Below are 26,266 nucleotides of genomic sequence, written 5' to 3' on the forward strand. Positions count from 1 at the left end.
GCTCTCTGTATTAACCATGTGTTTAACGGGGCTTCCCAAGTGACAGTGTGCTGCTGTTGTTCCTCCGTGCCTCTTGTGTGAAACCAACCAAATGTTTTCTCTCTTTTTTTCCAGAGTTTTTTTGGGGAACTTGACGCAGCATCGGAGGAGCTGTCACTGACCAGCAGCTTGATCAGACTGGTCCGCTATGTTAGACAAGATTTACAATGGCTGAGACTGGAAATTAAAATGCCTTAACTGGTGCTCAACTTAGTTAAGTTGGTTGTTCTTTTTCTTCTTAAGTATCTGGAACAACTTCTTCTTGAGTAGCTGGAATAACTTCTTAGTTATCTCAACCAACTTGTTAGGTACCTCAACCAGCTTCTTAGGTACCTCGACCAACTTCTTAGGTACCTCGAAGAGCTTCTTTGGTACGTGCAACAACTTCTTAGGTACCTGCAACAACTACTTGGGTACGTGGAACAACTTCTTCGGTACCTGCAACAACTTTTTAGGTACCTGCAACAACTTCTTAGGTACCTGCAACAACTTTTTAGGTACCTGCAACAACTTCTTAGGTACCTGCAACAACTTTTTAGGTACCTGCAACAACTTCTTAGGTACCTGCAACAACTTTTTAGGTACCTGCAACAACTTCTTAGGTACCAGCAACAACTTTTTAGGTACCTGCAACAACTTCTTCGGTACCGCGAACAACTTCTTCGGTACCGCAAACAAGAACTTAGGTACCTGGAGGAACTTCTTAGGTACTTGCAGGAACTTCCTAGGTACCTGGAGGAACGTCTTAGGTACCTGGAACAGCGTCGTGGGTACTTGGAAGAGCGGCGTAGGTACCTGGAACAACTTTTTCTTCTTACATACCTGGAACTTCTTTTTCTTACTATCATCCTTATTCTTATTTCTGTTATTATTATTTATTTCTTTTTGTTTTCTCTCCTTGGGGTTTTGTTTGTTTGTTCTTTGCACTTTCAAAGTCTCAGCCTCTCTTTATTGAATTATTAGATAGGTTCAGGTGTTCGACTGTTGAATTGTCAGCTACAAAGCACCTGCAGAGGCAAAGGAATCATCATGGGATAGATCTGGGTATACTGGAAAATCTTTAAACTCTTTTTAGGAGGAAAGCCACAGCCTTGATGGCACCTTCTTTTAAAACAACAAAGTGTAATGAACTGTCTGGATGGCTCAATGTATTGATGGTCTACAAACATTTCTATGATGGATAAACAGCGGAACAATAATTATACATTAGGAAGTGCCATCAAGAAGGAAATATTCCTCCTGAGGTTGTTATGCAACATCCCACAGTCTGCAACAGCTGTTTGAACAGAAGACATCTGAGAGAAGTGTTATTGCAAGCACAGGTGCGGTCTTTGCCACAGTTGGGGTGGCAAAATGACCAAGTGTGGTTGGAAACAGCTCTGCCTCTGCTGTGGTGAAGGGACATCCCTGACACTGAGGACTCCTTGTCCTGTTGCTTTTTGCCATTTTGACTAGTGGGGGTACTTGGCTTGTACTGGGTCACTGTGATTGTTTGGATGCTATTCTGGGTCTGAGAGCTTACATGGGAAGGAAGCACTTCTCTCCAAGGAGGGGCTGAGTGGTTGAATGTGGAACATAAGACAAATTTTGTGTTTGGGTATTGCCTGTAACTGTTGTTGGTGTCAGTGACTATCTAAAAGCAGGATTTGGTACCAAAGTAGGACGTCCTTCATGTGGGAGATAACTCGTGCTCTCTCTCAACCAAACTGTAGGATGGGCCCAGCAACTTAGGAATTTGTTAAGGGAACACCCAAGGGAATAATGAGCTGTTTGCAAGCATTTTTTCCTTGTTGGGGGCTGCATTTTGAACAGGTGATTTTGCAGGTGACAGTAACTGTGAGGGCAGCATCTGCGGCACTTGTGTGTTCAGCAGGGGGACACCGTTCTCTACCCAAAGATTTCCTGTTGTGTGACAGCAGCATCCTGCTCTCCTCGGATCTCACAGTGTGCCTTAGCCCTCTGGTCCCCTCTGGCATCCCTTGCCCTGTCTCGGACAGACCTGTGGTAGTGGTGAATGGAATGGTGTCCTAAAATAACCGTCCTTCCAGGAAAGGATGAGCTCCGTTTTCCACATGGTTTCAGGATGGAGGAACAGGTCTGCGCGTGTGCAGCACTATTGTGTAAATTACCTGCTAGTAGTTTGGAGGGTCACGAAAGTGGAGAGCAAAAGGCCTGCGTTTCCAAAAGTAGTTCCTGTAGAAATGGCCTCTGCCACCGGGAAGCCTGGAGTGCTCTCGCCTACCCTGGCAGTGCAGGACTGCCAGGATCCTGGCTGGGTCTTCCTGTACCTTCAAGGGACTGTCCTTGTATGTTCACTTTATTGAAAGCCTTAGTGCCTTTCAGGGCTAAGCTGTCCTAAGCAGCGGAAGGAAGGTCCATGTCCCCCCCTCACTCTTTTACCTATCAAACTTAGCTTGCGCTCCTTCTCCCTGGACTGCTCTGCGTGAGCCAGGGACAGAGAGGGGCTCAGCTTTAACTGTTTTGTCCTCAGGAAGCATGGGGATGGCCAGCCAGCCTGAAGGCTTGACATGCACTTTGGAGCTCGATTCCATACTAGTGGGTCGATGCTGCCTTCCGACTTTGTCTTCAAAGCAGTTTAGCAATTTGTAGGCTCACCAGCTGAGGAGGAAAGAAGGAAGGAAGGAAGGAAGAAAGCTTTATTGAATCTGAAAACCTCTGTGGGAGCCTGCAAGAACCTTGGCAGAGTGTTAGTTATGTGTAAGCATAAGGTGAAGCAGGGGCGCAGGTCCCCTGGGGACTGTCATTTTGCATACAGCCCTCTCACTCCCTGCTGCCAGACCGTGTTCCCATTGGAGAGCCACTTGCCCACCCCAGGGGAACCGCCTGCTGCGAGCTGTGGGTGCGCCAGGTCCTGTCCTTGCCGGCCCTTTAGGCACTTTGCTGCCCAGATGGTGATCATCTGTTGCCCTGGAAAGCTCATGCAAGTGCATTGTGTGAGCAGAGTTGGTAAGAAGACACCTGGGGAAGGCAGATGTACCGGCATTTGCCTCTTTACAACTGGGAAAGGGCACATGTGCTCTGCTACCGTGTGGCAGTGGTCATGCAAGGACTGCTCCCACTCCCAGGGCAAACTGCCCTGGAACTGGAGGAAATGGGATCATGGGCAGTTCATGTCACAGGTATGCAGGGGGCTACTGGAGGCTTTTGTTTCAAAAGCAATCTGAGGAAGCATCAGTACCAAGCTCCATGGGAAGCTGTGCTTTGTTGCAGGTCATGGAGGAGACTGTTTCAATAATAGGTAATTTTTTAAAAGCCATCATGTTTCCCCCTCGAGCCAGGTCAGAAGCCTGTGAAGGGTTAGGCAAGATGCTCATCATTTTCACTTGGGCCTGTATCGGGTCTTAACAAGTGCAAATGAAGGAATGAACGAATGAATAAAACCAAAACACGTAATAGTGAAGGAAATGACATTTGCCACTGAGGAACAAAATCATGAATCCAAGGGAAACAGGTGATGGTGAAGTCCCGTAAGGAAAAGAAGCAGCTATGGTAGCAAAGCGAAATCATTTCCATGCCCTATTTATTTAGGAGAAATGATGCATGTGTTGAAATTGTAAGTGTTCTATTTTTAAGATGCCATTTATTTAATAGTTGAACACCACCACCCTCCCCCCCCACCCCCCCCAGAGATCTCTTCTGTAAATTAAGGTCAAAGTCTGACTGTGATGTCCTTGGTTTTGTTTTGTCCTCTCCCTTCCCTCTTGGTTCCCATTCTAAATCTGTACATCTTAAACTTATTTTGGGGACACACGTCCCTCTTGTAAATGACGTTTTCTGCCCTGTGTGCGATGGAGTTTTTGAGATGGTCGATTCATTCATGTGGGGAAATAAACCATAAATGAAGTAGCCCATTTGAGTTGTTGCAAGCGTCTTCATACTTCTTGTAGGAAAGTTGCAGTTTGCCTTTTCTCTCTGAATGGTCTTAGTGTTTCCCTTCTGAAGGAGTTTTAAGTATGAATTGAAGTACAAGAAGTCTCCATTTCAATTGCTCCCCTGTTTGTCAGCCCTTGCCCTTTCCTTTAGGAACAAGGATGTGTGCAAATCTATGTGCTCAGAGTGGCAGGAGGGTCATGATTCAAGGCGTCAGCCTCTTACCCTCCTGAAATGGATTCAGGGAAGACTGTGCCGGAGTCAGCCGCCGGCAGCCACCAGAGCCTGGGTCTGAGCACTCGTTGATAGGGAAATCCCATGGCCTCAGGGAATCCCACAGGGTTCCATGCCCCGTGGTAGCTCTGCTTCTCATGGGTTGTGTGAGGTGAGCTCTTTGCAATGGCCTTAACAGTTCTTGTTTGGGGCTTTTCCCATTATTTGGTTTTATGTTGGGCAGTGTAACTGTGCCTTGGAAGAATGATTTCTGCATGTCTCTATGCACTATTGTGATACAGTTTGTGCATTATTCAGGTCCTTTCTGCATCAGACACTGCGCCAAAGATGTTTGCTAACCACGGATGTGGTTTTCTAATGTAGTCTGTAAACTGCGGAGGATCCTGAAGCCTGTTGTAATACCCACCAGACACGTTGCTGTTACCGATGTTGTACTGAAAATGTACCCTTTTTGGGGGGTCAGTGCACATTTTTGCTGCACACGTAAAGCCCCAAAGGCAAAACTGGTATTGAAGAAAGAGTAAAGGAAGGAACTATCTCATTAGTAAAATAACCCAGATGTGAAACATCGCCATGTGAGCATCTGGTGGGAATTTTAGTTACAGTCTTAGACAGGGGGAGCTTGGTGGTGCCTTTGCTCAGGCAAGGTGGGGCTGGGACTCAGTTCACTGCCATCAACCAGTGTTTCAAGTGGTGTGACAGCAGGTCTCCCCCAGGCCGGCTGCAAGATGCATGGAAGGTAAGAAGAGGAGCAGGGGAAGGCACTCGTGGTTGTGGCCATGCATGTGTGGATCTTGTTGTGGTTCTGGTGGGGAGGGAGGGTGAGTTGAACACAAGCTGCTCTCTCTGCTGGCCAGGGTGCAGCTGCACCTGTGTCACTCACATCCTCTGTTCCATCATTTCCCTACCCCTCGCACACCAAAAGGTTTGTTTCCTACAGTCCTTGCTTGGGGCTAAAGCGAGGAGGGTTCATTTTGGAGGTGGGATGGAGACGGGGAGTGGAAGAGGAGGGATGCAGCAGGAGGAGGAGGTGTGACGTGCCGGCAGGAAGCTCATCTCAAAGCCAGGGAGGTGGCAAAGGGGGAGCAGGAAGCTGTGGGGCTGCAGCAAGCATCCATGGCCCTACTCAGCTCTCTGCCCAAGGCAGTGGCCCCATCCCCAGCTAAAGCAGCCCAAAATACGTTGGGGTTGCTTTGCAATCAGTTTTTGTTTGTTTGTTTATTGATCCTTTCTTGACTAAATCTCATTTTGCAATGAGAGTTTTTGCTTTGGTCTTCACCCGCAGGAGCTCCAGCCAACTGCCCAAGTCACAGAAGGCAAAGGCAGGGACTGGGAGAACTGTGCCCATAGGATGCTGTGGTAGATGCCCCATCCTCGGAGACATTCAAGGCCAGGGTGGATGTGGGTCTGTCTGGGCAGCCTGATCTAGTTGATGTGGCTGCTCATTGCAGGGGGGTTGGACTGCATGGGCTTTGAAGGTCCCTCCCAGTCCAACCCAACCCAACCCAACCTAATCTGTGATTCAGAAGCCAGGCAGGCAGCCGCAGGCACACGCGCGTTCTCTTCAGCACAGCCCGGGGCACGTGTGTCTGATCTCCGTGAGGACACTGCTGCCCCACCTGCCGTAGGTTGTGTGCACTCACTGGAAGCCTGAGTCACTGTTCTGGTGGCAAACTGAGGGCAGGTATAGATTGGCATGGGCTTTTGGCATGGAGTGATGGAGCGCCACAACCCCTGCACACCAGGCAAGTCCGAGGGCAGGAATCACGCAGCTTCCTGTTGGCTTTTCTTGTGCTGGAACAGCTTTGAAATGCAACAGTCTGGAATCCAAGGAATTGCGCTGGAATGCCACGAAGTGGCAGCAACACCACCAACCTTGCTGCCAGAGCCAGAAAAGAACTGCAGACCTAAGTGTCATCTCTTGGCTAGAAGCGCTTTCTTTGCTGCCGGCTCCAGTCGAGGGAACGTGCAAAGGTTCAGAAAACAAATACAGATGTGGTAACAGCAGCCAGCAAACAATTTAGGTGGAGCATCTGGAATAAAGTACTTGGGTTTGCACAACTCTGCACTGCAGCAGTGCTTAGAACAGTTTTGAAAGCAGTTTCAGTCTAATTCAAGATAGAAAGCCCCATTTAATGGTGGGAGTCATCCGGAGTTAGGGGCTTCCCAGCTATTTGTTCTAATTAAGCCTGAGCAGGTTAACTGATTGATCTCCTATCACTTGACAACAAGCTCTAAGCTGAGTCTCTTCCCCTTGGTGCTCCCATCACACAAGATCACACAGAGCATCCTGCAGCTGCCTCAGCTGACAGAGCAGGCACGCAGCAACCGAGGTGAGCACAACCCCTTGTGCTCCTCATTGTGGTTCAGGGCAGTGATGTGGGGCTGGAGCTCTTGGGAAGCTCCGCAGTCAGTGCTGTGTTCTGAGCACTCAGTTTTATCTTCAACAAACGCATAAAGTTTTCACTCAGGAGTTTCCTGACTTTTCCCTGCCTCCTGTTCCTCAGTGTTTGGAGATGTTTTTGCCGGTTGACCTGAGTTTCCCATGCAGTTCGGTTCCAACTCCTACACGAGATGGAATCACTTCCAGAGGCAAAACGTGGTTGTGTGTGGAGGTGAGGCACAGAGCTGAGGTCGTGCAGCCACGACGCAGGAAGGCAGCCTGGTTTTAGGTGAGTGTGCTTGGGAGTTCAGAGCAGCAAAGTGATCTCATAAAATTCCCTGAGGTCTCACTGGCCTCACGGCTGCCGGACTGTCGGCACCTCCATCGCTTTTCTTCTGTACAAGCAGCTGCCCGCTCCCCAGCCACAGTCATACCTTACTGTAACCCTTCAAAGGGGCTTGTGGGAATTTGGCTATGCTTTCACAGCTTTGAATACTTTTTAGCGTTGCCCTTCCCCAGAGGCATCTCATTCCTAACAGAGCCATGCTTGCAGCACAGCTGTTCGGATCAGACAATCCCTGCCTGGCTGGGATCAATGTTACCCCCTGATTCCCTGCAGCAGCCTGTTGGCGATGGCCTGCTAGTTACGATGCACGGCCACGGTGCGCACAGCTCCGTGCGAAGGCTGCGTTATGTGCAGGGCTGGATCCCCCTCTACCGGCGACATTTCAGCGAGCTCATTTTCTCCCAGCTGGTGCTTCACCAGGAGGAGCCTGCACTCTTTCTGACGGAACTAACAGCGCATGCATATGTTTGGTTGCCATTGTAAACGATGCAGGTGGCACATGCATCACCTTCTGGAGTCTTTTGTCCACATCCGAACACTGCAGCAGGATGTACAATCCTAATAGAGCCATGCTTGCTTTGCTTTTGCCTGGGTGACACAGCAGATGATGCACTGCCCTTGGCGGTGGTGTGGTTTGAGAGGAACTGGGGAGCCAAAGTTGGAGTCCCGAGGTGAGGAGCAGTGAGTGCGTGGGGCAGCAGGAAATGGAGGAGGCATGTCCCAGAAGCTGGGGCAGCAGTGGGACTCTGAAGTACTGGCAACTGGAGACACAGGGCCAAGGGGGCTAGTCAGGAGTGGTCCAGAGCCTGGTCTTGCTCCCACTGGGAAGCCCATCACGTGGTTCAAATTGGCAGGCAGGAAGATTTGATGTGATTAACCGTGACCACACTTGATTCTTTCAAAATGGTTTTTGTCTCTGTTTAATGGATATCTTTGGATATCCATTAAACATGGACATCTTGGAATGGATGGACATCTTTGGATCTGTAATTTTTATGGGTGAGGTCAAGGCTTTTAGATGCAGAAAGTACGTCATTAACAGAAGCAATAACAACTTCTGCTGATCTAGTTGAATGTCCCTGCTCATTGCAGGGGGTTGGACTAGACGAACTTTGATGGTCCCTTCCAACCCAAACCATTCTATGATTCTATTCCAAATGAGGATGTGCATCACGTTCAGATGCAAGGGTTTCATGATTTTGAATGTTTAAAGACTTTGCTATCACAAATGCCAAGTCTAAATTAGAAGATGTGGTGGTAATTCGTCTGCTGCCCCTGGGGGGCTGCCTCACCACAGGGAACTGGTGCTACAATGTTCCCTCAGCCTGGGAGGTGCGTGTTACTTCTTTATCAGCATTCTACTGCCAGAACTGGAGGAATTAAAACGAGTGTGCTGGTGTTAAATCACAGCTAAGTTTTTACAGTTGGTTGCCACAATAATCCTGTATTTATTTTTTTTTGATACTTTGACATCATTATCACGTTTCCAGCAATCGTGTTTCTAAAAACAGCTCTGCACAAACTATTTGTAGTTCTGGTGCCATCTAAGATTAAAAATGTGGACACCACTCTGCTGGCAACAGGGCTATTCCTTGTAAACCTGTTTGCAGTCTTCCTGCCAGCCCTTAGTGACATGCCTCTGGAAGCCTGAGCATGGCTGATGTTGGGGGTGGAGGGGATGCAGACTGAAATGTCTCTTTCTGCCATGATCACTTTTAGCACCATTTGCCTTCCAGCTACAGGGCCAAAGCAGAGCTCCTCCCACCAGTACAGAATCCCAGTGCGTTTGCTCTAGCCTCATTTCATGTCTGAACACTCAGCCATGGAAACTCCCTCTCACAGCAATCACCGTGCAGGCACCAGTGAGACACAGATGTGTGTGAGTTACAGGCTGCACCCAGACGCACTGGCACTTCACCACCAGGAGGAATGGATCAGCAGGCAAGCAGCGCTGTCTTTCACAGCCAGTGTCACTTTGTGAAAAACTTGACTTTTTCTGAAGGTTTCTCCTTAGCCAGAACGTCCACAGCAGAACCTGTTCAGCTCCATAGAGAGTACCTGGACCTTTTCTGACCACCCCTCTTAGTCAGATCAAAAGCCACAAGGGTGATCGTGTCCTTGCACAGGGCAGCCAGTAGCAGGGTAGTACAGTTTGAAGCTGTAATGCAGGATTTTCCCTGCTAACAAAGACTTCCTATTGGGAATTAGAGAATCACAGAATGGTTTGGGCTGGAAGGGGCCTTATGGATCATCCAGTTCCAAACCCCTGCCACATGCAGGGACACCTTCCATTAGGTGAAAATACCCAGTGGTGTAATGTTTCCTTGCAACAGGACTCTCTGATCGCACTATAAACAAGGTGCTTTGAAGTACAAACAATTTATTGCAATGGTTCATTATTCACAGTACCGTTCGCTTTGTCCCTGGGCCCTACTAAGTGCAAGCCACATGAAACAGAAAAGCTGAATGATAGTAACTCAACAGCAAAACATGCCTGTGCCTTACGCTCTTGCTGTCCTGCCTCTGTCCTGGTACTGAATGCAGACGAATCTGTTGCTCTTCCTGGTCACTTGGAACAAGCTGGACAGGTTAAAGTTTGGTCACAACGGACTGTCAGTTGCTCTGTTCAAGGTGATGCAGGAACAGGAATCTGCTGTCTTTCTAGCTGTACTTCACTCAGAATGCAGAGTTTCTGGCTTCATGCAAGACACCTTTGTACACAGCACTGCCGAGTTTCTACATATTTAAGTAAGTACTGGTTTATTTCCAGTTCTTTTTGTCAATGATTGTCTTTGGTTTACGTAAGCTGTTTTGAGGCAACGTTTCCTGGCCTAACTCCCTTAAAAGAGCCAGTACCTCTAGAGTTGCAGCTACTGGATACTGAAACTGGACATCTCACCTCTCGGAGTTGTATTTAAAGGTCTTAACAGAATACTGCAACTTTTATTGTGTATTTCCAGTTGTATAAAAATGGTGATTCAGACACCAGTGAAGCCTACAGTTCCATATGCTATTAGGACAAATTACACTGGTTACTTCTGGAATGATACCTAAACAGAAACATGCCTTGGGTGCGGAGGGGCAGGAGTTACTACAAATTTTATTGAAGACTTGAGAATTCCAGTATTCCCGTGGCTAAACTCAGGTCAAGAATCTTTTCAGCAATCTAACAAATGTATTAGCTTGAGAAAGTACTTGGAAAGACAGGTTTCAGGGAGAAAGATGCAATTTCCACCGCTGCCAGTGGCCCCTTGGGAGGTGGGCAGTTACCTTAGTGTGCAACAGGGATGCTGCTACCTTCCAAAACTTGAGATGCTTTGTATTACAAATATCTTGTAATTAGGAAAAGTTTAAGATGATACTCCTGAAAACGGGTTCTATTAAATGTTACTGGAGTCCTCCAGGAAACATGTGGCAGGGCTGTTGGGTAAGACTCAGCAGTATCACCTGCTGCCCTCTCTCCTCATTCACCCCATGCCTGGTTTACAGTTCATCAGAGTTCCTGCAGCAGCTGCCTCAAATGATTCTAAAATTAGAGCCTCTCAAAAATGGGATGATTGCAGCTCTTGGCAGGTTCTCTCCTGTGAGTCACACTTGTATTCTACGTTTTCGCAGGCTTTTCTGTATCACTGTTGGCAGACAGACACCAAAAGCTTTACAGTTGCAGAAGGTAACATTTTCACAACAAAAATGTATTGGTTTTATTTCTTAAGCTACCATACAAAACACGGTGTTTAAAAACTCTGCAGTGCCTCCCTGCTCGCCTTCCTCTGGAATTCGGAGGAGGCAGCAGACCTCACATGCAGTCAACAACGTTGCTGGATCCCTGGCCCACGTCCCGGATCTGGCTGCTGAAACAAGAGCACACAGCCACGCCGGCCCCTGCCCTGCAGTGCGACACAGAGCCGACGAGTTCCCACCTGAAGAAGATGGCAGAGGAAACAAGAAAAGTAAGCTCCTGTCCTTTCTGAGTATTTCTTCTCTGTGTTGGAATCACAGAATAGTGTGGGTTGGAAGGGACCTTCCAAAGTCATCTGAAATTCTACTATACAACCTAGCTGTTTACTCTGCACAATAATAAACCCCGCTAGTTTATTCTTATTATTTCACTAGTAAATTTGGTGTGAAATCAGACTGAAACAACCAGAAGTATGTAGATTCTTACTGAATGAAGGGAAGAGGACAAGGGATGGAGAAGGAGGAAGAAGGAGGAGGTACTTCAGTATTTACAAGAAGAATCAAGTGGCATAAATGTAGCTAGTCATGGATATTACTCAATTACTACCAGGAAACAGCAGCTAGACTCCTGCTGCACGCTATTTCTATTATGTTATATTTTCATATAGGCTGATTTCATTGTCGTAAGCCAAATAGAACATTTTAAGTTACCTATTCACTATGGGATCAAATGCCTCCACTGTATTCAGGTACACGTTGCCATTATGACCTCCAACTGCAAAGATTTTGCCCATCAGTGTTGCTATGCCAACACCACCTCTTGGAGTTGTAAGCTCTGCTACATACTCCCATTTGTTACTGCGTGGGTCGAACCGCTCCACCGAGCTCAGTGGAGAGTTGTCGTCAAAACCACCTGCAAAGAATCATCACATTGTCAGTTTTAAGCCACTTCTAGTGCCAGTGATATCCAGGACTGGCATTATCAGGCTATTTTTGGCATTCAGTGGGCTAGTGTTCAGCTCCAGCTCTTTACATGAATTTCACAAGCTTCTAAAAATTAATCTAATGGCCCTCCCTTCATCACTGTGTAAGCATCACCCAGTGTGACAGTGTTCTACTCAAGCTGCAAGGAGAGGTGTTTCTATTATTTTCCTCCTTAAATGCATTTAGCACATCATTACAATGAAACAACTTCTAATTTGGAACAGAAAAACCCTAAGACAAGTAAAAGAATGGGCCTGATTTATTTTGCCTTAAGCAGAACACCCTCTTGTGGTGCTTTCAAATTACAGCACTGCTGGACAGGAGGCCTGGGAGGAGTACAGGGATGTTGGCTGGGAAGCTAGGGACCAGGTTAGGAAAGCTAAGGCCCAGTTAGAATTAAACTTGGCTAGGGATATTAAGGATAATGGGAAGAGATTCTACAGGTATGTAGCAAATAAAAAACAGATTATGGAGAACGTAGGCCCCCTCAGGAAGCTCTCGGGAGAACTGGCTACACAGGATTTGGAGAAGGCTGAGGTTCTGAATGACTTCTTTACTGGCAAAGGCTCTGACAGCACCACCCAAGTCTTGGAAGGCAGATGCAGGGACTGTGAGAATGGAGACCTTGGGCCCACTGTAGGAGAGGATCTGGTTCGAGACCATCTTGAAAATCTGAACGTGCACAAGTCCATGGGTCCTGATGAAATCCATCCGTGGGTGCTGAAGGAGCTGGCAAATGAAGTTGCTAAGCCACTGGCCATCATATTTGAAAAATCATGGCAGTCAGGTGAAGTTCCTGATGACTGGAAAAAGGGAAATATAAACCCCATTTTCAAGAAGGGGAAAACGGATGACCCAGGGAATTACAGACCAGTCAGTCTCACCTCTGTGCCTGGCAGTCTTGGAGCAGATTCTCCTGGAAGGCATGCTAAGGCACATGAAAAACAACAAGGTGCTTGGTGACAGCCAGCATGGCTTCACTAAGGGGAAATCCTGCCTGACCAATTTGGTGGCCTTCTATGATGGGGCTACAGAACTGATGGACAGCGGTAGAGCAGTTGATGTCATCTACCTGGACTTGTGTAAAGCGTTCGACACTGTCCCACACGACATCCTTGTCTCTAAATTGGAGAGACATCAATTTGATGAATGGACCACTCGGTGGATAAAGAACTGGCTGGATGGCCACACGCAAAGAGTTGTGGTCAATGGCTCAGTGTCCAGCTGGAGACCAGTAACGAGTGGTGTCCCTCAGGGATCGGTGTTGGGACCGGTCTTGTTCAACATCTTTGTCGCTGACATGGACAGTGGGATTGAGCGTGCCCTCAGCAAGTTTGCCGATGACACCAAGCTGTGTGGTTCGGTTGATACGCTGGAGGGAAGGAATGCCATCCAGAGGGACCCTGACACGCTTGTGAGGTGGGCTGATGCCAACCTGATGAAGTTTAACCATGCCAATTGCAAGATCCTACACCTGGGTCGGAGCAATCCCAGGCACAGCTACAGGCTGGGCAAAGAAGAGATTCAGAGCAGCCCTGCGGAGAAGGACTTGGGGGTGCTGGTCGATGAGAAAATGAACATGAGCCAGCTTCAGTGTGCGCTTGCAGCCCAGAAAACCAACCGTATCCTGGGCTGCATCAAAAGGAGCGTGACCAGCAGGTCGAAGGAGGTGATCCTGCCCCTTTATTCTGCTCTCGTGAGACCTCACTTGGAGTATTGTGTGCAGTTCTGGTGTCCTCAACATAAAAAGGACATGGAACTGTTGGAACAAGTCCAGAGGAGGGCCACGAGGATGATCAGGGGACTGGAGCACCTCCCATATGAAGATAGGCTGAGAAAGTTGGGGCTGTTCATCCTGGAGAAGAGAAGGCTGCGTGGAGACCTCATAGCAGCCTTCCAGTATCTGAAGGGGGCCTATAGGGATGTTGGGGAGGGACTCTTCATTAGGGACTGTAGTGGTAGGACAAGGGGTAATGGGTTAAAACTTAAACAGGGGAAGTTTAGATTGGATATAAGGAGGAAATTCTTTCCTGTTAGGGTGGTGAGGCACTGGAATAGGTTGCCCAAGGAGGTTGTGAATGCTCCATCCCTGGCAGTGTTCAAGGCCAGGTTGGACGAGGCCTTGGGTAATATGGTTTAGAGTGAGGTGTCCCTGCCCATGGCAGGGGGGTTGGAACTTGATGATCTTAAGGTCCTTTCCAACCCTAACTATTCTATGATTCTATGAACACTTTAGGGAAAAAATCCTCAAATTAAAATTCAGCACTGCATTCCCCTTGCTGGGGCAGCTGGCAGAGGAACATTTTACTCAAAGCTTTTTTTTATCACTTATGATGATACACTAGACAGAACACTGCAGCTATCACTATGGTGTATCTACCTGACATCTTCCTCCCTTAGGAAAGCAGGTAAATGGAACGTAGGGCAGATCAAGACAGGCCTAGGACAACAGGCTGTGGAGTAAGTGTAATCACTTTGTGAAAATCTACCATTTAAGCTCAAAATAGAAATAGAGTGCTTTGAAAGTATGTGAACTTAATAATTTCCCTAAAGGAAATTCAAGATAAGTGAATCTCAAGAGGATTTTCTGCATGGACATACTGTCCTGAACAGTACAGGCATCCTGAAATGTGGGTTAGGGACTGCTTTTTATTTCTTCACTAACATCGTTTTATGTAAGCGTGCCCTGGCTGTGCTCGCTTTCTTTTCCTGCCCAAGAACACAAAGTACAGCTCAGGTCTACCTAGCAGTTCCTCTGTCAACAAGAGCCTTTTCCAAATGCCAGTACTTGGCAGAAAGAGCACTACAAAATACCACATCTCTACTCACCAACAACGTACAGGCAGCCATGGAGCTCACTGACACCATTGCCAGCTCTTCGCTGACCCATTTCTTTCACTTCTATCCACTTATCCAAATGGGGATCGTATTTCTCCACACTGGAAAGAGATGCTACGCCGTCATTGCCACCCACAGCATAAACATGGTTCTGGAAAACAGTTGTATAAAGAAAGATTATGTGTAATGTATATCTATTTACTCAACTTTTCATAAGCTTTGTTACAATTATAGGCAAATGTGGTATATCCATACAGCCCCAATTATTTACTTCTATGTAAGAATTCCAGCAACAAATTTAATTATCGAATGATGCTCTCTTGGAAATAAGTGAAAAAGCTACATAGTATTGTAGGTATTTTGCACAGTATACATAGTGACAGGGGATTTAAGTGCAGATGTGTTCACTACCTTTAAACATAGTAACCATGACAAACCAGTCTTCTGAGTGAGATATGAGGCATTAGCCTAATGTTAGAATGGTCCGACTATTTGCTCCCAGTACCTCAAGTACTGCTGAAATAGGGCATGTAGTTTAATTTGACATGAGTATTATCCTAAATATCCTCACCTTGTGCACAGTTCCATAGGATTTTGATGACTGGAGGTGCTCAGACCCGCCAGCTGCATTTTGGTTTATGTTCTGCCTTGTAAAAGATTTGAAAAGATGGTCAGCTCCTTGGTTGGTCCCACCTTGGGAGGAAGAAGTCACTTACCACAAGGGCTACGGAGCCGACTCCTCCCCTGGGAGTGTTCATTGGGGCAACCGCACTCCAGCAATCGGAATCAATGTCGTATCTTTCCACATCACTGAAGCAAGTGTTGTCATCCAAACCTCCTATTGCGTAAATGGGGCCAACCAGAGAGGCAAGTGCGATTCCTCTCCTAAGAAAACCATAGGATCAATACCTCAGTGCAAATCCTTAGAGAAAGGGAACGGGAAAGACACATGAAGTGCAATGTTACCTGACTGGCACCTCCTTCAAACTATGGAGAAAAAGTAATGAAGTTTAAAAAAGTGCAGTTTATAATAAGCAGTGACCAGTCACTGTGGCAGGCACACCTGTGCCAGGCTTGCAGTTTTATCCTCAAAGTCTTTTCTATGTCTGCAGCCTCCCATTGAGTTTTCTCTCACCTTCACCTCAGCCTTCCCATGTACCTGTATGTTACTGTGTGACCCATGAACAGGACTGTTGCAGCTAGAGTATTTTTAGACTGCAAAAAGACAAAGCTCCTGTTCCAAAAATAATAAAAAACTAAAGGCAGGGAGGCATGGAGTACTGTTTTAACTACATGTCACTTACAGCCCAAGTCCTCTACTTATATGCTTGGATATATGAGATTGTCTTAGTTACCTGGGTTTCTCTATGCCAGTAGTGAATTTGACACCTTGGATCTTTTTTTGTTGTAGCTGATGGGGAACCAAAACCTGCTGATTTTAACTTTGTTGGTACAGCTGCTGCTATGCTTTGGGATGATTTTGGGGGGGTTATATTGATATGTATTAAAATGCAAACCTGTGCCAGGTATTTGATGACTGACCTCTAGCAAGATTTAATTGCAATTTCTTCCATTCTATTATTTTCCAATAGGTCTGTCTTAAAGTAGTTGTGGGATTATTTTTTTTTCTACTGAATGTATCAGTAGGGGCGTACAATCAGTACTACAAAATGAAAAGCATGGTCTATAATGTAAGCATTAAGTTTGCTGGAAATATGCCCTGGGGGGTGGCAGAACGGAGGAAGTGAAGCAAGAAGCCCCTTCTAGGAGTCTGGGTCTTTACTTTGATCAGGTCACAGCTTTAGGACTTAGCCATGCTCCGTATTTCAATCCTACTTTTACATGATACTTTTACAAACAACAAACAACAAAATGGAACGTAGAATTAAGGAAGCTGATTTAAATGACAGAAGAAACCAAAAAAAAACCACAGACCTATGAGTTCAGTAGCTCCTTAAAAGAATCTTAAATGTCAAAAGGCAAGAAAAATCCTCAGGCTGACTTTCAATGTTTTAGTTCTTCTGGCCTTTTGTGGCAAAAGCATAGGCAGCTATTTGTTTCCTGGGCATGAAGTATTTCACTGTGCATGTTCTGCTGGCACTTGTCTTGCTCATTCTTTAAAAAAGGGCAAAAAACCCCCACAGGACCAGTTAGTCAGTTTTGAGTTCTTTATTGGGCATAGCAGAAAAGGCCCTAGATATCAGAACGTAAACACAGCTGGACTACGAAGAGCTCAAGTGTTCCAAAAGCCAGCTCCCCAAGAAAAGGAAAAAAGGAAAATAGAGCAAGAAAAGAAAACCAAAGCAGAAACATAATCAGGGATTATGCAGTTTTGCACTGAAATATTTACAGTATGTTACGCACGACTTTGTGCAAATATGTGACAGATGCAAGTGTGATGCAGATCTGCTTTTGCTTTACAGCTAGTAAATCAAACTGTGTATTAGCATGAAGCCCCAGAATAAGAAAAAAAAAGAAAAAAAGGAATTCTAAAAATAGCAAAGTTTGGAAACAAAAAGGACAGACATGATCGTTTTCAGCATCAGCAAAAAATCATCTGTCACAGACTAGGGCTCAAATTCTGGATCATGGGACACGTACCTCTTCGTGTTCATTGATGCCTTCATCATCCATTTGTTTGTGAGAGGATCGAATACTTCCATGCTTCCCAAGTGTTCATTTCCATCATGTCCACCTACTGCATAGACTTTACCTGAACACATAAGCATCTTTTAAAACCAATATTGCTTGGCAATATTTCACTTTTCATGTATGTAATATCTGCCTACCTGGAGACAAAAAGCTCAAAGGTTAACATTTTCAAGTGTTTTCAGTATCAGGATTTTAACAAGTATGGACTTCATATTTTTAAATGCTGTATTCAACCAGAAATCTGCTCTAACGTGGACTGTTATACAAACCTTGAGGTTACGTAGACAAAAAAAAACAACCTCTTGAGTACTGCAGGTCAGATCATTTTTGGATATTTTTATCAGTCTCACCAGATTTTCTAGGGGGCTGTGGGGGAGACTGCTGTTCTAATGCAGCAACACAGGGGCTACCGTGTACAAGGAAAAACTGCATCATAAGCCCAACATAAGGATATAGATCTGTTGGAGTGAATCCAGAGGAAGGCTATGAGGAGGGCTGGAGCATCTCTCCTGTGAAGACAGGCTGAGCTGGACTTGTTCAGCCTGGAGAAGGCTCAGGGGGAGACCTCAGAGCAGCTTCCAGTATCTAAAAGGGCCTACAAAAATGCTGGAAAAGGACTTTTTACAAGGACATGTAGTGACTGGACAAGGGAAAATTACTTTAAACTGAAAGAGGGGAGATTTAGATTAGATATTAGGAAAAAATTCTTCACTGTGAGGGTGGTGAGGCACTCGCACAGGGTCCCCAGAGAAGCTGGGGCTGCCCCATCCCTGGCAAGTGTTCAAGGCCAGGTTGGATGGGGCTTTGAGCAACCTGGTCTAGTGCAAGGTTTTCCTGCCCATGGCAGGTGGGCTGGAACTGGATGATTTTTAAGGTTTCCAACCCAAATTCTGCATAGTAATACACCCCACTAGTTTATTCTTATTATTTCACTACCTTCCAACCCAAACCATTCTGTGATTCTATGATCATGGGTGCTAAGCTGCCCTGGACTTCATGGATCTGGTTTCAGAAGATGCAGACCTGAAAATAAAGGTAGGTCTCTCCTTGGAAGAGTTATGGTCTTAGTGACTTGACTGTATAGATTTAAGTATGAAGGGAGCTAATATGGGCACTAGCAAATTCTGGATAACGCTGCTGTGTAAGGCAATTTCTTTGTAAATGGGTTTATAAAAATAAATCACATATTGAGGCAAGAGGCTGTATACAGCTCATAGGATCATACACTAGTTTCAGTTGGAAGGCACCTTTGAGGGCCATCTAGTCCAACCCTCCTGCAGTGAGCAGGAACACAGAATCATAGAATAGTTAAGGTTGGAAAGGACCTTAAGATCATCTAGTTCCAACCCCCTTGCCATGGGCAGGGACATCTTCAACTAGATCAGGTTGCTCAGAAAGCCTCATCCAGCCTAACCTTGCTTCAGGGATGGAGCATCTTCTGCCTCTCAGAACAACCTGTTCCAGAGTTTCACCACCCTCATTGTAAAAAAAAAAAGTAAATCCATCTTCCTTCAGTTTATTTAAAAATAGGACCCCTTGTCCTATTGCTACAGGCCCTACTATGAAGCCTACCCCAATCTTTCTTATAAGTTCCCTTTAAGAATTGAAAGGCCACGGTAAGTTCTGCCTGGAGCCCTCTCCAGGCTGAACAACCCCAGCTCTCTCAGTTTGCAGTAATGCTTTTTTCAGTAAGCCTGCTCTCAGATTGTTTCAGAATTAAAACCTCTTAATGGGAAGAAGCTTTACTAAATTGAGGAATATTCAAGTTAAACAAGTAAAGTAGTGTAAGTACTACAAGTAGTAAAAGTACCAATTCCACCAAACAAGTGCCTTTTGATCAGGGTTGCTTGAATGGGTTTACTGACCTCCCACAGAGATCACACCCACATGCCTTCTCCTGCTGTTCATTTCGGGGCCGAAGAACCAGCTGTTCTTACTGATAGAGTAGCATTCAATGCTGCGAAATGGGTCGCCTGATCCACCTCTACCACCAACACAGAACAACACACCTGAAGAAGACAAAACAAGTTTCCAGAACAGTAGCAGGAAGAAGAAGGATAAAGCTGCAGAGCAGAGTGAACTGAAAATTATACAGTTTGGGAGAAGTTGCATTTCACTCCAAGGGGTATGGCTGCCCTCCATAACTGGATGCTGGATTTTGGGCTTTGCTTGGCATGCTGCTCTGCCAATTAACTATCTTGCAGAACCAATGCATATTTTAAATATGCTTTTTGTGATTTTGCTTAGAGAGATAAACAGATTTTGCTCAACATAACAGTTAGGATTTGCAGTCTAATATTCATCACTTACTTTTGATGTAGGTTAGCACAAGAGTTTGAAAGTTAGCTCAGCCTTTTCACACCAAAAGCTAAGTGTCTGTTGTTTTCAGTATAGTTTTGAGCATACTGCCTGGTCATACCATACTTAACAGTTCTGACTTTAATGCAGATAGAGCTAATTAGGATAAATAATGATTTAAACTAAGAAAATTACTGCTGAAGTTCTGCTAGGAAAATGCAGCACATTACCTGTAATCAAGTTATTCACAGAGATAACCAATGGCTTTCCCAATTTTGCATTAAGTCATTAACAATCATTTATACCAAGCCAGCTAACCCTGCACAGATGTACTGCCTTTTCTCCAGACCACTTCCTACTGGATAATCAGACACACATTTAATTACCAGCAGTCTGCTTCCTTGGTGTTGTGCGAATGGAGTACTCAAAGTCTGGCACTGCCCTGCTGCTCAGGCGAAGGTGGTAGTTTCTTGCTTCATCCAGCAAATCCCTACATTTTAGATTCTGCTTGACAATCTCTTCCTTTGCCACAACACCCATAAGGAAACAAATGGGCAAGAGAGGCAGTCGTACCTAACAGAAATGAACACAGTTGGAGTAACTGGCTGAACTGACTGAGTCTCACCATTTACAGTGACACATGCATAACAGATGGAGCTTCTGAGTCAGCTGGCAGCCCCACGCACTTCACTAAAAAGAGAGGTTTTCATATTTTTTTCCCAGAGTAAGAGCGACACAAACAGTTCTTTTTTAGTGACAAAAGTTTGCTACAACCATTTGCATGTAAGCAGCAGCAGAGAACTGTCCCGTGGGTGATGAAGGCAGTACCTGTGACTCTGCCAGGATAGCCCATGTCAGATTAGTCTGAGGAGAGTATGGATTTCCAGCTCATTGCTATGCCAGCAAAAGAGGCCTTTTGCTAGAATGGTTCATTTTCTGTGGGTGGCAAGTCAAAAAGGAAACATTATCAGCATGAACTAAGTTTCTATCAAGGAGGTATTGCTAGTGTAGTAACACCTTTCTCTGGTGTGGACTTGACTACACGATTTAAAAAACAAAACCAAACAAAAAAACACCTTGAGAGCTAATTTTTTGTTTCTCTGTTTCCTTCCTGTAGTTTCCCAGAAGAGAGCTGGTGACCAGATGGAGGAGGAATGGAAGGGCCTTTCTGGGTGCAGCTACAGGTATTTACTGCCCAGAGCAATCCCCAGTGACAGGGCAGATCTGAAATAAGGTCAGCTTCTCCAAGACTGCCTTGAAATGTCCTTTTCCCTGTCTATTTATTTCAGCAAAGCTTCCATTTATCTTCACATTATCATGTGAAAGAAACAGTGAGGACTATGAAGTACAATCAGGCACAAAGGTGGGATGTGTATTAGTAGGGGGAACTGAAGTAAGCCACGATCTGACTTCCTAAGGTTTGGAGTCAATGCTGTCAAGCAGCTCCCAATCAGTTCAGCGACAATGGTGAAGTCCAGTATCTGCAGTGGTTCTCAGAGCAGCAGGATAGTGCTGTTATATGGCTGGTAAGTGTCCCTGTCTTCAAGTAAGCAAGTGTATATACCAGTTCCTCCTTGCCCAGTTGCTTTCAGTTCCAATTCTTCATTTACTTTGGCTCAGCTTATTTTAGGCTGATTAAAAGCACCACCAAAGCCCTGCTAACAGACTTGTGAGATTAGTGATATGGTAAGAACTCAAGGCTGACAAATTCAGAGCCTCATTATAACAGCAAAACCTGTAAGGCTGATTATGATGTAGATAATAACTGTCAAGAAACAATGTTGTGTTTTCTCCTAGCAGTAATGCTCAGATCAACTGATGGCTCCATATACTCTGGCAAATAACCCGTATTTACAGGAAGGGGCTTACTTTTTCATTGCTTTGTTCTAGACTCTGGTTTTCATGAATAGAATAAATCTGTAAATCCCTTCTGCTAGCATAATTAGGTAATAAAAATTATTTTTTTAAATCTAAAATTACATTGTCTGTGAATTTAACTACCGTGTACTAAAGAAGGGTTTTTTTGTACAAAAAATCTTATGCTTGTCTAGATGAAACTGAAAGGCTTTGGGAGACAGTTAACACACAGCTGTGATCTTTTTACCAGGAAATGTGAAAAATGATGCATGAAGACAATGACAGCAGTATGTTAATAGACCTCTGATTACTCATATGACATCAGTATTAGCAGTTCTGCCAAATGCAAAATATTCAAGTTGGAGTTCAGTGACATCTGAAACAGCACAGTTGATCTTACCTGCTAAGATCATAGCACATTTTGCAGCACAGAGCATGTACCTCCCTCTTCCTCAGCACAGGTTCTCCATACCTGTCTCAATTACTGTATTTTAAACTACCATAACTAGCACACACAGAGCTTGAATAACTGAGGGAGTTTATGTAATTTCATCTGAGTGACCTTTTGATACCCCTGTTTCTTTCAGAAGAAGCGGATTCATATCAAGTCTAGATGATTAAATTGTCAGTTCCTTTGATCCTACAGGTAACCAGTAGCACTAGTCTACTGAACATGGAAGGGTCTAGAGTATGTTTCCTAGGCTGCTCATAGGGCTAACACATATTGGTCTTTTGTTAATTAAATATATGGAATATTCTAGAAGTAGCACAACGTGATATGACACATCTCGATTACAGCTTTACTTTCCTAGCTATGTAAAAAAAATCAACAGCTTTGCTCTCCTTTTTAAAGTACCAATTCTTACCAGCAAGCGAAGTGAGTATTTCAGGCTGCAGTAGTATCAAACCAAGTGAAGTGATGGCTTTGCTCTCCACCATGGGTAAATCTAAAGAGTTTCTGCTCTAACGAAGATGCAGCTTTTTGTTGGCTCCCCACCTCCCAGCCATGAGCATAAAGTGAATACTCTTCTCTAAAGAAACTGGAGAATACAGCTTCTTCCTGATATTCAAGAGATTTAACCTGCTTCCACTGTCAACTCACAACTGTAAATACCAGATGAGTCACCAACTGATAAGAACATATTTAATCTTGAGATCTACCTAAGTACAAACAGTTGATTATAAATCTAAACTAGTGACAAGACAAGACACCAGGAACCTTTGTCTGCCCTACCTGGGCAAGTATTACATCCAGCCATGTAGCATGATGCTGTGGATTGGCTAGCAGCCACTTGATAGCAGCATTGTAAACTTGCTTTTCATTTTCAATATTTAGGTCACTGGAGGACAGGAGCTTATGGAGGTGCTGTGGTGACACACTCACAAAGTCTTCACACTCCACCACCTCTGTGAAATGTTGGCAAGCATACTGATCTGCCATTTCCATCAAGTCAATGCGGTTGTGACTCTCTGCAAATGCCCTGACTGCCAGGCAGTTGGAGGGATGGAAGTGCAGCTTCATGTATTCACAGCACGCCTTTGCTACTAGTTCCACCTGCAGAATGCAAGCAGCGTACAGGAGAGACTGGACGTTATCCACCGTCAGAGTAAGCCGGGAGGAGTACACAAACTTCACTAGGTCTTCTATTGCATCGCCATCAAAGTCCCTGATCTCGATCACCGTCTGCTTAGCTTCAGCCATTTCTGAGAGGAACATGGCTCTGAAGTAAGGTATAACACAAGCTAGCACCAGTCTGTGGCATGAGATAAATTTTGAACCAACCTGAAAAAACAAAACAAAAAAGAAACCCAATCTTTTATGGGAATGTTCATTTCAGCTACGAAAGGATGGACAGTTAAGCTGAAATAAGAATTCTGAACTCAATATGCATTGAGGTACAGTATTTTGTTTAAACAAATTAACTCCATTTGCCCTGTACTTCTGACATAGATCAGTGTATCCCAATCAGATCTAAGTTGTAACTTGGCTGCCTGGGTAGGGCAGGGTGGTAACGCAAGACAGCAATAGCACTGATGTGATGAACTTTTCTTTCAGGGCTGTGTCCTATTTTTTAAACGAAACATCCTTAGAAACCTTCTAGATGCATCTCAGAGACAGAAGACTGATAGGCTCTTGTTTGGTTTATGTGTATTCAGAGACAGGGACTGTAAAGTGACATTTTTAGACTACTTAATTTAACCTTCACGACCTGTATTACTGTTGAAGAATTGATAAAGCTGTTTATAGAATCAAGTTCTTGTAAAATCACCGTAGTAACAGCTATTACAGGAACTGATGAAAGTTACCAATCACTTCAAGATTTTTAGAAGGTGTTTAGCTACAAAAGATAAGCGTATTCCCCATGAAGACAATGTCTTTTCCAAATTCTGATCAGAAAATGTGCAAAATAAGCTTTTCACTAACAAAATTATAGAATTTAATTACATTAAAACCAGAATGTAAACACTGAAGGTAAATGAACAATCCACTACTAATTTGTATTACAGGAGTGCTTTCTTACAGCATTTGTCATTCTGCAGTCTGCACTAACATAAGGGGATGGCTGACTTAAGTAACCAGTTTCCCTGACAGACTTGAATTATGTGTTCACTTTCAGATGAAGGTGTTACTGAGCCACCTTTCAATCTCACACACAAAAAAAAAAAAAGGTATTACATTATACAGGATGATTTGGAGTTTTTTTCTAGCTAGTAATTCAATACACAGTAGCTCTACCCTTAAAAAGTGTATTTTATCACATGTGTAACCTGCCTGATAAGTAGTAAATTGAGTACAGAAAGCAAACATGTATGAAAGAATACACAGATTAAAAGAGGAAAAAATAGATGGTTCAGTGTGAGTTAATCACTCCAGAAGGAACTATTCATAGACCTACCAAGTGAACAAAAACCCAAACCAACAGGAGAAAAGCAGATAGTATGACACCTGCCAGTCTCCACCTTCTAACATGGAGCTGTTCATATGGCAGTAGCATTATAGTAGGTGAAATTCCAGAGAGGAGAAGTCTCCCTGCGTGCCCCCACAGTTTGTCACTGTTACAGGAGCACTCCAGCTAATTACAGTTCTGACGCAAGAAGATGCTACCAGCTGGTCTGCTGTATCAGGGAAAGCTCCAAGGCCATTTTCACCTTCAGAGATTTTTATTCTGCCTATCCTCCCACTCTTTAATTAGATCTTTCCTTTGAATTTTTTAATCTGTTACATTTAAAATATCTAGCATGTTCTTGGTATTTTGAAATGTTCTTGCTTATTCTACTCCTGTTGTCCACTGGAGCAGGAGGGAGAGATATCCTCTTCCTCGTACATATTCCCATTGTCTCCCAAGCATTTTAGAAAAGATGAGCTGCCTACTGGGGGAGGACCAGGGACACACATCTGTCAAGGATTTTTTCTGTTAATATCTAATAGTAAAAGTTGCAGACAAAAGATTTCTCTTGAAGGCATCTGTCATTTGCTCTTGGAGCAAATCTCCTTCATCTCTTTTTCTTAAATAACTATTTTGCCCTACTAAGATGCCCAGATAACTAATACTTCATATTTGTAGGCACTGTCAACCACTGTTACAGATGCTAGATATAAATTTATTGTGATCAGGATTTAAGTAACATACAGATGACTTACAAAGAATGCATTAAAGCAATGTTATGCAAGAATCATAAAACTGGTTTCCTCTTCCTCCTTTAACTCTTTCATCAGCTGTAGAACATAACTGACTGTTGGCTTTTCTTTTTTTTCCCTTTGAGAATGCTGGAAGCTAGATTTGTTCCAGAAATCCTGTTTATCAGGAAAGATTTAGCAAAGCAATGCAGAATGCAAAAACAGACATAAAATTGGGGGTGAAAGTGTGTCACAGCAAGGAGGCTACAAGGATCTGAAGCTGCGCAGTAATACACTGATCAACGGTGGGAACTTGTTTAGCAGGGCAAATTGGGTCAAAGTCATGAACTTCTTCTATCAGACTGTCAAGAACTTAAGTGTTTACATTTCAGTTGTAAACTTCCTAAATAAGAAAAAGCCCCACAAACATATCTAGAGATGCCTCAGATTCAATAAGTATTCTATGGCTTCCATACCCATGCCCAAATTCACAGCCAGCTCCAGCACAGTTATTCACAGCTTAATTTTCAGACTATTAAATGCAATGAATGTATGACAGTATCACCTTCAGTGTAACATCGCAGAGCTCTCCAGCTTCAAAGAAGTGAAGAAGAGAGCTGTGAAAATCCTTCCAAGCCTCATCTGCTTCAAATACAAAGACGTCATCTTCACCGTCACTGTTGGAAGACCTAGTCTGCTGCTGCTGCTGCCGCCTCTTTCCCTTTACCAGATGTTGTTTTCCTTGCTCTGGGACCACGGATTCTGAAGCCATTGGCTGTTTCTTCTTTCACTGCATGAATCTTCAAAAACTCCTGTCAAGACAAAAACCCAGCCCATCAGGAATCAAGTCCTAAAATGCAGTTAAGTTCTGTTCATTTTCCTGTTTAAAAAAAACCCACAAAACCAAAGCCAAAAAAACCACAAAAAAAAAAGCAGATGAAACATTAGGTACTGCTGGTACCTAACACTGTGATTACGTATTATAAATATGTACCTATAATCTTACTTAGGAAGGTGGGAGGAGAAAGGGAAAAAAGACATACAGTCAGCAATCCTATGCTTGTAGCTTTAGGAAAAGCCATTGTTTGTGAACTTGTTGCCAATGCTTCTTGAAAGAGACTGTACTGAGAGTGTAAGTGACCATCAAGGAAAGTGACTGATCCTAAGGAAACTAAAGGAAGTGCCTCAATCATAACATCATCTGTTATTCCTTGCAGACAGCTGCTTGACACTTTCCATGAAGGGGTAACTGTCTGAACAAAAAAACAAAGCACACATTGTTTATAGCTCACCATTGTTTGCTGAGAGCAAGTCAGCAATCTTCTTGTTCAAGTTAAACATTTAGAAATATTGATATGTCTGCTGTTCCCAGAGTGCACCTGTTTCAGACTGTAGAGTTGGTATTCTGGTCCCTAGCTATTCCTCACTATCAAACTTAGAAAAGCAA

The 26,266-nt window shown here is 44.4% G+C and overlaps 1 protein-coding gene across 4 annotated transcripts; it reads right to left on the reverse strand.

Moving 5' to 3' along the window:
* Positions 1-10,569: 10,569 nt before the first annotated feature.
* Positions 10,570-25,661, reverse strand: KLHL8 (kelch like family member 8). Of its 4 annotated transcripts, none has more exons than XM_061350946.1 (9): positions 25,385-25,661; positions 22,435-22,755; positions 19,730-19,916; positions 18,911-19,054; positions 16,995-17,106; positions 15,110-15,278; positions 14,385-14,544; positions 11,283-11,484; positions 10,570-10,813 (listed from the first exon to the last, which is right to left on the reverse strand). In XM_061350946.1, exons 1-9 carry the CDS (start codon positions 25,589-25,591, stop codon positions 10,690-10,692), a joined length of 1,626 nt encoding a protein of 541 aa, XP_061206930.1. In that variant the 5' UTR covers positions 25,592-25,661; the 3' UTR covers positions 10,570-10,689. The 4 variants fall into 4 exon arrangements, with proteins under 4 accessions (XP_061206930.1, XP_061206929.1, XP_061206931.1 ...); XM_061350945.1 differs by having other exon boundaries at positions 22,435-22,983; XM_061350947.1 differs by having other exon boundaries at positions 22,435-22,983; positions 25,296-25,434.
* Positions 25,662-26,266: the final 605 nt, after the last annotated feature.

Source organism: Neopsephotus bourkii, unplaced genomic scaffold (genome assembly GCF_033783945.1).
Source record: "Neopsephotus bourkii isolate Nb327-2 ecotype Australia unplaced genomic scaffold, CSIRO-AGI_Nbou_v1 NB_547, whole genome shotgun sequence".
NCBI lineage: Eukaryota > Metazoa > Chordata > Aves > Psittaciformes > Psittacidae > Neopsephotus > Neopsephotus bourkii.